This window comes from Delphinapterus leucas, chromosome 9, assembly GCF_059928025.1.
Source record: "Delphinapterus leucas isolate spDelLeu-1000000601 "Yukka" chromosome 9, BTC_Dleu_Yukka2, whole genome shotgun sequence".
In the NCBI taxonomy this organism is placed as follows: domain Eukaryota; kingdom Metazoa; phylum Chordata; class Mammalia; order Artiodactyla; family Monodontidae; genus Delphinapterus; species Delphinapterus leucas.
Genome location: NC_143137.1, coordinates 91,802,869 through 91,815,941, shown reverse-complemented (window position 1 = coordinate 91,815,941; position 13,073 = coordinate 91,802,869). Strand labels below are relative to the sequence as shown.

The 13,073-nt window shown below is 40.0% G+C and overlaps 1 protein-coding gene across 2 annotated transcripts in view; it reads left to right on the top strand.

The window, feature by feature from the left end:
- The window catches only part of VPS41 (VPS41 subunit of HOPS complex), a 203,150-nt gene that overhangs the window by 149,083 nt on the left and 40,994 nt on the right, over window positions 1-13,073 (top strand). For both annotated transcript variants that reach the window (XM_022593034.2, XM_022593037.2), the window contains 5 exons: window positions 552-608; window positions 3,092-3,153; window positions 4,506-4,587; window positions 6,906-6,998; window positions 12,196-12,323. In XM_022593034.2, the coding sequence (XP_022448742.1) occupies window positions 552-608; window positions 3,092-3,153; window positions 4,506-4,587; window positions 6,906-6,998; window positions 12,196-12,323 (422 nt within the window). The remainder of the gene's footprint in view (window positions 1-551; window positions 609-3,091; window positions 3,154-4,505; window positions 4,588-6,905; window positions 6,999-12,195; window positions 12,324-13,073) is intronic.

The window sequence follows — 13,073 nt, the reverse complement described above, 5'->3', positions numbered from 1 at the left end:
CAGCAGCTTCTTAAAGAAATAATTTTGTGTTTCAAACATTTGTGTTCAAGGAATCATTGTAAACTTACCAAAATACAAATAAAATCAGAGATTTTCAAAATCTTAGTGTAGTTGTACCTAAATGTATGCATATAGGTTACGTTTTATGCTTCATAAAGGAAAAGTGCCCCTTGATTAATATATGTCATACAGATTTAGCATGACAGATTTTTTTGTTTGAACATAAGAGATTTTGTTGTATTTTGAGTTGCGTCTGAAATGTGATTCCAGGGTCCTAATGTGGAAATGAATTCAAATGGAAATAAGAGAAGTCTTCATTTTGGTTGACTGCTTTTGTTTGAGTTTGAATTCAGTGAGGTTCACTCAACCATAGCATTAAAAATTCCTGTGCTTGAAGCAAAAGCCATGGGAAAATGGGGCTTGTTTATGTAGCCCAGAACTTTAAAACATAATAAATATTGTGTTTATAACCTCAGTGTCTCTCTCTCCCACTCTCTCCCCTTTTCCCTTCTTCCTTTTCGACTGCTTTTATCATGCTTATGTAAATACAGGAAGCTCTGATGGCAGCTGAAATTAGCCAAAAGAACATTAAAAGACATAAGATTCTGGTAAGTATGTAATTTTACTATTTGAAACATAACTTTACCTTTCAATAAGTTATAATGAGGCTGAAAGTAATTTGAAAAGAACGGATTCTTGCTACCTTTTGAGAAGTTATTTCAAATGAATTCCCTAACCTGTGAGGTCAAAATAGTTCATTTTATTGAATCAGTTTCTGCTTGTAAACAAGAAACTTGAACAACTGCTAGGAGGTAGTTTTAGGTAATTTGGAAACTGGATTTATAAATACACTTCAAATACAAAGCTTTCCAGTTATGTGTGGGGAAGTTTCTTTAAATCAAAGGTAAAACCACATTATCATGAAATTTATCAAAAGAGTAGTTTCAGGGCTTCCCTGGTGGCGCAGTGGTTGAGAGTCCGCCTGCCGATGCAGGGGACACGGGTTCATGCCCCGTTCCGGGAAGATCCCACATGCCGCGGAGCGGCTGGGCCCGTGAGCCACCGCCGCTGAGCCTGCGCATCCGGAGCCTGTGCTCCGCAACGGGAGAGGCCACAGCAGTGAGAGGCCTGCGTACCGCCAAAAAAAAAAAAAAAAAAGAGTAGTTTCATAAAACTAGACTGCTTCAGTGTCTCTATAAGAACAGGCTCAATTTATTTTGTTATGGTGACTAATCTAGGACATCAAATATATTTTTATTACATTTTGGACATGGGAAAAATATTGTGAGTGAAAGCCCATTTCTTTGCTAACTGTGAAAATGAATGTGCAGACGGAAAGCAGAAAAGAAATGTTATCCTCTGAGTGTTGAAGGGTCCTTAGAGATCATCTAGCCCAAGACCCTAGTTTACAGTTGAAAACTGGAAACTTAGTTATTTATGGCTATTTGGGTTCCAGTGCAAAGTCCTTCTGCCTACACTTTCCCCACCTTAAACTTCTCTTTAAAACTTGCCAAAAAAGCCTAATTCCCAAAGAGTACACAAGCAAAATAGTTCAGGAACTAAAAGGGAGAGAGAGAACGAGAGCATCTTACGTTGTTTTATTCATTCAAAATTGTAGAGAATAAGCAAGGATTACCTAGAAATGGAGTATTCCAGCCAGTGGAAGAGTATAGTTGAAGTAAGCAGGTCAAAAGTAAGATAAGTTGTACACTGGGTTGTACATTGGGTTTGGTAATATGAAAGTGACAAGTGCATTTTCTGTATATATTATTTATTCTCAACATGCTTGGTGGAGTGAAAGTGAATAGGAGATGATGAAGTTGAGTTGAATATAGACTAAGGCTAGCCTCGAAGTGGAAAGGAGTCAAGACAATGGCTGGGGACTGTGACATCATGGGGAGGTTTTGGGTGATGGTGGGTATTTCGTGTAAGACATTTAACGTGCTTATGCTTAGGGAAAAGAGAGAAAATCAGGTTGAGGTTAAAGGAGCACAGAGTACAGGATGAGTTGGGAGGGAGCATGGACGTGGGGAGAAAGGTTAGAGAAATTGACTCTTCAAAAGAGGCGTCTCTTCTCTGAAACTGTAGATACTGTGATATGTGATCTATTTTCAGAGAAATAAAGTTAAGCACCTTTTCTTCACTCCGTAGTTCCAACAGATTTGAAATACGATTTCCTACACAGTAGTCATTAAAGTGAAAGTTTAATAAACTAAGAACTTTGGGTATTTCCCTTCACTTTTGAAATGGGCATGCCCTTTACATTAATCATGCCTGGACATTTTTCTCCTAGGGTAAGGCAGGCAGAGAGAAAAATGGGCTCCTGCCATTTCTGCTATCCAGGAAGAAGCTCCGCAAAAAATTGTTTGTGCATAAAGTAGAACTTAAAATCCAAGTTTTGTTATATATATTGAGTTCAGGCTTCTCATGCAAATGCTTTTAGGTGGAACTAATCTTTCATAAGAGTCATGAGGCGATCAAGCAAGAGGTCCCCCGTCTCTGGTGACACAGGCCACCTCAAATCCTTTCAGGACTAAGGTGGAATAAGTGAATGAGCACGAATCCTGTGAAGCCAGTCAGTGCATTGCTTTGAGCTCCAGTCTCCTCATCTGTAAACTCGTGGGTTCGAATGACCTGGTTTTCTGAGCTCATTTTCACTTCGATGTTAACTTTAAATATTTCCCTTTCAAATGATCTGTCATTTCATTTTTCCTACAGCATTCCCTCAGACTTGGGATAGAAGAGACAGGTAGCTCACGTTTTAGGGATGAAAGCACAAGAAACAATTTTATATCCAGTGACAACATGAAACTGTTGGATCATGTTTGTCTTATCAGAGATTTCTTTGTAGGAAATTTCCTAGAAGAGGGCAGGCTAGGAGCCTTTAAAGTAGTCACGTTTTTTAAAATTGTAAACTCTAAACTTTGTGAGAATACAAGTATATTTAAATATGCTCAAGAAAGAAATGAGCATAATTACGTAAAGCAAACGAAGATGTATGAACAGGTTCCAGTCAGCGGGCCCACTCAGGAACAGAGACCCAACTTTCCACGTGTTCCAGTTAAGTATGAAATTCCTTCATTTCCCCTAGGACATCGGCTTGGCATATATAAACCACCTGGTGGAGAAAGGAGAGTACGACATAGCGGCACGGTAATCAAGATGTTTTCACAATTATTTGTTAATATAAATAGAATTGAGCCGTGTTAGTGATACGAATAAGTCCTTCTCTACAGTTGACAGACTTTTTTTTTTTACATCTTTCTAACAGGGGTTATTTTTGAATAGTAATGCTTTTACCCACAGAATTGATTGATAACATGTTATTTACCCACCTACTGTCTCATTTGCACTAAACGAAAAATGGTTTTCTCGTTACTTAATGAGAAGAGTGTCAGAAATCATGACGAGTCTGATACTTTACCCTTTTTATAAGCTGACAGGTTTGCCTGCCAGTTTCATGAGTGCTGGCAAAAGACCTGATACTCCGGGGTCAGAGACACAGGACCGTCTACCTCAGCAGTAGTCGTGGCCAGAGTACCAGCACTTTCTCCAGATCCCACAGCATGAGGCAGAGAGGCCCAGGTGACTCGGCCCAGGCAGCAGGTTGCGTTACAGGAGAGGGACCCTGGGCTTAGGGTGTCTGATTCTTTTATAATGGGCTTTTATAAAGCCTGCCTGCCCTTGGCTCCAGAGGAAGATGTTATTTTTATTTTACTGGGCAGTAAACAAACCTGCCCTGTGCTCCAGAGGGAGACACAGTCTGTGTCCTCTCACCTCCAGGGCTGTTCACGCTACAAGCATCCTAGGAGAGACAGGACAAAAGAGAAAAGAGAGAAAAAGAGACAGGTTTTTGCAGGACAAAAACGTAAATGGTTTATAGTGGTCGTGTGGGTCTGTGTGGGCAGTTCCCCCTCGAGCTGCACAGTGCCATCTGCAGTACTGCGTGGCTGCCCGGAAACAGTCTTCAGGGCCACTTTTTGTCCCCTGATTTAGGGAAATGTGTTTCTTTGATGTGTAAATCAAAGTTTTATTCATACATGAACATTTTTCTGAATTACATACTGAAGTAGGATTCTAATTTTCTAAAGTATGATTTTGTAGTCCACTATTTAAAGCCATTGAAAAAGTGGTTTCATTGACACTTTTGGGTATGATGATATTTCTTCAAGGCAAGAAGGGTCCGCAGACCAGCAGCACTCATCTGGATAAGTAGGAAACTCAGAACAGAAAAATCAGGGGGAAAACCCCTAATCAAAGTCTTCTGAAAGGGATTCATCTTTATTTATAAGTATTTCATATTTTCATGATTTCCATCAACTTTGTATATGCAGTCAAGTGAGTACCAGTAATACCTTTATGTTCATTGGCACTTGAAATGGAAATTTGTCAAAGTTCTGGGATGAGAGATTTATCTAAACCACTAGGGGAAATGTCTACTTATTCTGTCTCTGTTTGTTTTCTTTATTTATACTTTCTTTTCCCTGGGATGTTTTTACTGCCAGCAAATGCCAGAAAATTCTTGGGAAAAATGCAGCACTCTGGGAATATGAAGTTTATAAATTTAAAGAAATTGGACAGCTTAAGGTAAGCATAGCTTTATTTTTAACTCTTTAGTTTTTGTATGTAGTATATTAACATTGAGATGGAAATAAAATTAATAGTAATGAGTTCTTTATTGGGAAGCGAGTACTATTTCAGCTAGAAAGAAAAACTTGTAGAAATTAGTTACCAAATAGAAATCTGGTTTATATTTTATGTGCATAAAATATATACAAATGTATTACATATATGATATGTTTTCACTTTCTTATGTCCCTCCAATTCCCTCTGTGTTCAGATGGAAGTTTTCATGTTCTTTTTAATGAATGTGGAAAACAGGTATAGTCTCATCACCGTAGATTATAATAAACATAAGGCTTTTTTCACATGTACTGAAGAATTAGTGCATTTTCCAGCATCTTACTTGCTGGAAGACAAATGGAAAATTTTGACCAGGTAGCTCGAACAAATAATTTCATTTTTTTAATCTTTCGTTTTAGTTTACAGTATCTAAACTAATCAATAAAGTATTCCTATATCTGGAGATCTGTTTAAAACGTTTTTTAAAAACCTTTCAGTATTTGTGAGCCTCTTCAGTGTTCTCTTAGAATTATGAACATGCTTTTAAAAATTCTAGTTATTCACCTGGCCAGCCCCTTGCCTTGTCCTCTGCTTGCCCCATAAATGTAACTCTTCTCCAGGAGACCCTCAAGGACACTTCTCGTCATGTTTATTAGATTGACCTTGGGGGATCTTCTCCAGTCCTGCAGCCATGTTTACCATGATGGCTCCATCACCCAGACCTCTACTTTGAATTCCTTATCTATGTTGGAAGCGTGTGATGGACATTTTTCCTTGTGTGTACATGCTGCTGAGAATGATCACTCAGATTAATGTGAATCCATTTCCCTCCCAAGTTTGGTCCCTCTCCTTTCAATCTGTGTGTACCACATCACAGTATACTCATTTCTCCATGCTTAATAGCTCAAAACCACTGTCTTTTTTTTTTTTAACATCTTTATTGGAGTATAATTGCTTTGCAGTGTTGTGCTAGTTGCTGCTGTATAACAAAGTGAATCAGCTATATGTATACATATGTCCCCATATCCCCTCTCTCTTGCGTCTCCCTCCCACCCTCCCTATCCCACCCCTCTAGATGGTCACAAAGCACTGGGCTGATCTCCCTGTGCTATGCAGCTAAAGCCATTGTCTTGATGAGAACATCTAACTCACCTCCTTATTCTGTTTTATCTCCAGTTCTTGTCAGTTTCACTTTGTCAGTACCAGTTGGGCCTCTCCTCCCTCTCTGGTACCACTGCCTTAACTCCCGCCTGAACTATTGCAAGGGCCTTCCGGCAGATCTATAGACAACCCTAACCCACAGTTAGCCGTTTAAAAACGAAATGTGCTCCTCTCATTTCCTTCCTGCTCAGAGCATAAAATCTGAATCCCTTTCATGACCCCACGTCACCTTCCTCTTCAGCCTCATCTCCCTCCCGTGACCCCCATCTCACATGTCTGAGCCATGCTGACCTCCCTGCATGCAGAGTGTGCATTCATGGTTCCATGCCTTTGCCCATGCTGTTCCCTCTACCAGGGTGCCCTTCCCCCTCTCTCTTGGCCTGACAGGCCCCTGGCATCTGTCACTTCTGCTTCAGTCTCCAAGATCCACCTCGCCACAGCATCTTGTTTGCCCCTCTCTCAAGACACTTAGCACGCAATATTGCAACTGGCTGTTTAGATATCTGCATATCTTCCCTCTGAAGCTGTGAGCTCCTGGGGACAGTGCCTGGAGCTCTGGGTCCCCAGGACAGAGCATGGCGATTGGTGGGTAGTGCACTGCAGAACCATTTACAGTGTTTGGAAATTCAACACTTAACACAGTGCTGAAGTAGCTAAAAACACAAGGTTTATTTTCCCTTAATTTCAAACGATGATTATGGGTTTTTAAAGGTTGATGTATTCCATTTTAAGGAAGAAAAAAAAAAGATGAATAGATGACCTATAAGTCCTTGATTACTTCAGAAGTTGACTTTTATCATCATTCTCCCTAATATTACTTAGATTTTCATTAATTCATCAGGAAGAACAGAGAGATAATGTTTAACTTAATCGAGGCAGTGTCTTTTATTCATTCATTCATACATGTAGACACCTTATCTATACTTTTTAAAATGTATTGTAACATGTTATAAGAAGGTAGAGCTTATTTGAATCTTTTCTCTTCGTAATATTTTTCCAAAGTACTCTGTTGCCTTAAGTTTTTAAAGTAAATGTATATTTTTATATGTGCTGCCTCTTTGGAGTACAGTTTTATTTTGCTACTTTTTAAAGATTTTTTTTTTTGCCTTTTCCTTCCTTAGGCTATTAGTCCTTATTTGCCAAGAGGGGATCCAGTTCTGAAACCACTCATCTATGAAATGATCTTGCATGAATTTTTGGAAAGTGATTATGAGGTATGACACTCCAACATGGTCAAATTGTTCTCAGTGAAAAATGTTATGAAATCTAGAAAAATGGTACACTGGAGCAGCTGGCTTAAAGGCAGCAGATTTGCAGTTTCTCTGTGGTAGATGAAACTGAGATACATACACTCTGATGACCACTGATGGTTTTTTTTTTTTTTTTGCGGTACGCGGGCCTCTCACTGTTGCGGCCTCTCCCGTTGCGGAGCACAGGCTCCGGACGCGCAGGCTCAGCGGCCATGGCTCACGGGCCCAGCTGCTCTGCGGCATGTGGGATCTTCCCAGACCGGGGCACGAACCCGTGTCCCCTGCATCGGCAGGCGGACTCTCAACCACTGCGCCACCAGGGAAGCCCGCCACTGATGTTTATGTGGACCTTGTTACAGAAAATGTCGAATCCATGGACATTTTGAATATTTCCTTAAAGCTACCTCCTCGATAGAGCTAAAGGGAAAGGACCAAGTGCCATTTGGGGGAATTCATAAATAGAACAGCATCTGCTAATGATGCTTCTACTACCCTTAAAGAATTCAGAACTTTCTAATACTTGAGTCTCAGAACTAAGTTTGCCAAAGGAGGATTGCAGAGAAATTGGGACGCAGGTAGGGGGAAGGGGATTGGAAATGATCTTTTTTGCTTATTGTTTAAGGAGGAAGGTGGTACTTAAACTGCTTATCTACTGTACACGCTGCGCTTTTACATGCATGTTGCGATATTATACTCCCAGCAACACTATACATAGTAATATCCAATTTTACAGAGGAACTAAAAATTAAATAACTTGCCTAAGGCCATCCATAATAGGTATGCCTGGGTTTGACTTTAAATTTGGTGTTTGCATGCACCCAAAATGGATGATAATTTTTTAAGTTTGTTCCTTTAAAATGCATTTATTCAGAAAGTCTCTGTTCCGTGTGCCTACTGTATTCCAGGAATGTGCTGGGCGCTAAGCATGCAGATGTGAATGAAATGATGCGCATTTAGCAATAGCTCTAGTCTGAGTCACACCCAAGCATATAAACCAGCAGTTCTCAACAGAGGTGGATTCCCCCACCCGCACCCCCGTCCCCCAGGGGACATCTGGCAATGTCTGGAGACATCTGTGATTGTCACAACTGGGGAATTGGCACTACAGGCATTTAGTGGGTGGTGGCCAGCAAGGATGCTGCGAAACATCCTACAACACACAGGATAGCCCCGCTATGACAAAGAATTATCTGTCCTCAAGTGTCAACAGGACTGAGTTTGAGGACCCCTGATATAAACAGATAAATTATTACGTTACATGCTGGGTGCTCTAATAAAGCTAGCCACGAAACGTGGTGGGAAGACTCAGCGTTCACCCGCTTCTGACTAGAGGAAAAGATGGTATTTCTCGTGGGCAGGTTCTAGACAAGGCTGGTAAGCTCTTTATCAGAGCTGGTGCTGAGACGATCCATCAGTCAGGAGATATCGGACCACCGACTGCTGTTCTCCAGTTTCTGCCCAAACTTCAAAGTCTTTCATAAAAGTGGCAGCATCTTAGGCTCCTTATAAAGTTCGGGGACCTAACCCAGTGATCAGTTTTCATTTTTGGTACCTCACTGTATGTTGCAGGTTGTCACTGCCTTTGTACATTCTGATGTTATGTTTTGAAAATAAGGAAGACTTTATTTACAGCTTTTCTCCTTCCCACAAGAATGCGGAGTGGCTTGCGGAAAGGTTAATAGATAGAATGGAAATTCCCTAGCAGTCCAGTGGTTAGGACTCCGCACTTCCACTGCAGAGGGCCTGGGTTTGATCCCTGGTCGGAGAACTAAGATCCTGCATGCTACACGGTGCAGCCTTAAAAAAAAAAAAAAAAAAACCACCAAAAAGAAAGGTTAATAGATAGAAAGAGACAATCAGAGAGGGAATGAGAAAAAGAACTCCTGTGTTTTGAATGCCTACTGAGATACTTTTTTAACAAATAACCGATTCAATTTAAGGAGGAGTAATAATGCAAACACTATATTTTAACTCTGAGATGGTTTTTAGAGCTTAAGATCCAAAGGGACCTTTAAGATGGTGCACTTTTATCCTGATAACTCGCACACTTGGTCAGTTACTGTCGGCCACGTGTTCCTGGATACTCCAGATTCAAGCATCCTGTTGCCTGTGTGACCTATGTAGTTCCTTTACTGTTCCAAGCCTGTATTCTTATCATAGGAAGGGACTACGTGCTTTCGGATGAATTAAACTTGAACAACGTATTTCTTTAATAACTGTACAAACTAATGAAGGCAGCATCTCTTCATGCTCTCTTATCACCATGTGCTCTGGTACCATAATCCAGTCTTCGCTACCAGCATGGGTCTGTTCCTTTCCAGGTCTTTACGGAAGAGTCTATGGTAATAGTTTCTGCCATTTGTGCTAGGTGCCAACTGCTAAAGTCTCGGAGCTTGGTTTCTTTTCATTTCCTATTCAGTCCAATTCAGCACATCTTTATTTAGAACCTACCATGGTCAACAATTGGGCTGAGTACTTATTTGGATCCAAGAGAAATAAAAACACAGTCCCAGGCTTCAGTGGGCTTACAGACTGACTGGGGAGACTGTGTTAATAAGCTTTAAGCAACTAGAAAATAAGACAGGCAGAGCAAGGTGTTTTAAGAGATCTAATGAGAGGCCATCATTGGCCGTAGTTATTGGAAAAGGTTTATTCTGTGAAGACTTACAATGGACTTCTCTTTCTCTCCAGTACGTTCTGAGTACACAGAGTGGCTGTCATAAATTTTCCATCTTTGTACATCTTCCCAAAAGAAAGAAAATTATGAGTGTTCTGTGAACATGATGGAAAGAGTATGAGCTTTATTTTGAAATACCGAAGCTTAGTATACGTGTCCTGTTTTTAAAGTAATGTAATTTAACCATAAAAAAGCAATTTTATTATTTGTATGACTCTGTTACAATTCATGATTCAACCCTCATTTTTTCAAGAAACTGTTTTAAATCCTGAATCGTTAAAGGTGTCTTGTTAATTCATATGTGGAAAACTTTTGACTGAGACTGAAAGAAATAAGCATGACTCAAAGCTTGTAGATGTTTTTTCCTGAATATTTTAGGGTGTCTGCCTGGTCAGTACTATTAAGAAGTTTATAAATAATTTGGTTTGTCATAAGCTCTTATAAATAATTCGCATTTTAGCTTCCATCATTCTCCGTTTCATGTTTAATTTTGAATTGTCACATAATTAATCAGATAGCAGTGTTCTGTAGCAACATTTTTGATCACATATAATGTGGATGAAAATTTTGTGCTGCTAAATATAGCACTAAACGTCAGATTAAAAATAAAAATATATGAACAGTATTTTCTTGGAGGTACTGGTTCTTCATAACTTCTTTGTACGGGGTTTCTACTGACATGCATACAGCTTTGCCTTTTAATTTACAGCCTAGCAGAATTATTTTAAATAGTGAAGTTTTGCTTCATAATATTAATGACAAATGTATAAGCATGTTAAAAATGGGACAATTTCTGTGGCATTTCATTTAATGAATAGTCTTTAATCTTACAGAAAGACCCGAATGAACTTTCTGACCAACCCAATATGATGGGCACCAGGGGGTTCTCTGATTTTGCCACTGGATCGTAATAGCTCCCTGATTGCTCTGTCCTCTAATTAATGATAAAGGCCCCAGGGGTGATTTCATCAGTATTTTTTAGCACATTTATTCAAAGGTACACAAAACCAGTTAAGCAGAGAAAAGCCTAACGTGAAATGGGATCAATGTTTATTTCAGTTTACGTTGGAGTCCTCAGGTTATCGCACAACATGACCTGTCATTTTGTCTTATTTTGTATTAGAAGTTGGCAGTACTGCAAGGCCGTTGCCTGAATCATGGGAAAGAGGAAAAGGAGCCAGGCTTTCTTCTTTTCCTGAACAGTATTACCTCTGGTTTCAGGTCTACTGAGAGCTGCCAGTATTGGGGTGGAAATCTTTTCAGGACTTTTATCTTATAAATTGCAGAGTCTTAAGAAAGCAGAAACTTGATCCAACATATTTTGATTCAGAGAACATTTCAGTGTTCTGGTTTAGTAGTTTTATGAAATGTATCCTCTTTACTTCGTGACTGTCCTTCCCAAATCTCTCAAGTCAAACTGCAGTCATGTTCATATGAAGGAAGGTTGCAGTTTGAATGGAAAATGTGCAGCCTCTTCTGGTCTTTTGCCATCCTTGCTAGGAGTTTCTTTGGCAGAAAACAACTATATTCCTGATTATTTTTGTGATTTTCTTCTCAGCAAACCCTGGTAGTTTATAGAAGCAAATTCCACCACACAATTTTCATTTCTAAATATCATTTAAACCAATTCAAAGTAGTTCATTAAAGCATTTGTTGAGTTATTTAATATAAATAATATGATTTTTTTCAATAATGTGAAGATTTTTACTTCTATTTGCTACCTTTGAAAACATCTACAGTTTTCTTTTGTTTTTTTTTTTCCTAAAAGTTGTCAAGGATCAGTAAGTAAACAGCTCCGCAATACTTTGAGTCACAGGGGCTAAAGTTGAGAATCAGGACGGCACGGCTGCCCAGAACACTGGCCAAGAATCAGCCCTGGAGGGAAACAGGATCCAATCAGGGGGTCTGGAGTTTTCTATCAGAACCACAGAATTTGAGATCGAGAGAGAGTCAGGGTAAGAGCAGGGGACAGACTTGAACCAGTGTCCTAAATCCCCAAACAAAACTAGGTTTTGAGGCATGAGGGGAAGGAAGATAGAGATAACTTGTTGAAGGTGGGATGCCGGGTGATTCCACTGTGGAGGCAAAGCCACTGTGTGCTCAGTACTGGCTGTGCAGCTGACTTGGACAGTATCTGTAAGATGTTAAAGATGTTCTCCAAGTGTTACCGCTAGTCCAGAATGAGGAGAGAACAAGTCAGACCTAAATTCTGCCTCTGCAGTGGCAGTTGGAGGGACCTGGGGGCCTTGCTTCCTTGTGCATTTCATCCAGTCACAAGAGAAGGGATGGTGAATGGGGATGCGTATGCGGACATTGTGTGCCTCCCTCACCACCCGTGAAAACTGATGATATGTTTATGGACCAATGTTTTAATCCTAATGTGATCTTATCTGTTTTCCATAAATAGTTTTAGGAATTGTATGAACTCTTTGGATTGTTTTTCTGTTTAAAGAGTGTGCTTCCTCTGTTCTCCCGCTTGGTTAGGGTTTTGCCACACTGATCCGAGAATGGCCGGGAGATCTGTACAACAATTCAGTAATAGTTCAAGCAGTTCGGGATCATCTGAAGAAAGACAGTCAGAACAGAACCTTACTTAAAACCCTGGCAGAATTGTGAGTATATTTTAGCGCTTCTTTTTTCCAAATCAATCTACATGAAAAGTCTTTCCCATTTTAGATCTGTCAAACTGAATTGGGAGGATGCAGATCTATACTATTTTCCTATACTCACTCAGTAAAAATCTTTCGTAAGCCTCCGGTCAACAATGAGAACATAAGGTAAGGAAATTGTGTGAAACTTACAATAGTAATGTCATCTGCTTCCCAGAGGAGAGGAACCCTAACCACAATCGCTTGGTAGAGGCAGTGGTTCAGCTAGGGAAGGGGGCCAGGTCTTAGACTCCTCAAGCAAATCAGTTTCCCAGTGAGGCGCTGGATTCTGTCATTCTTGGATCTGCAAGTCAGTAAATTTCTCAAACCACAGACTCCTTATCTATAAGATCACAGGTGACAATTCCTTATGGGATGGTTTTCATGAGAATCTTGCATGATACCACTACACCAGTGGTGCAAGGGATTTTTTTTTTTTTTTTGCGGTACGCGGGCCTCTCACTGTTGTGGCCTCTCCCGTTGCGGAGCACAGGCTCCGGAGGTGCAGGCTCAGCGGCCATGGCTCACTTACACTGCTTGTAAGAATTTTAACTGATTTTTCTGTTACTAGAATAAGAATTTCCTTCATGTGGGGTCGTAATTTCTTTGGTATATGGATTTCTCTAAAAAATTTTGAGAGTTTACTTTTTTAAGAAAAATTTTATTAGTTGAATATTGTAAATATTCTAAAATTTTGGTGAGATGGGAAGCAAG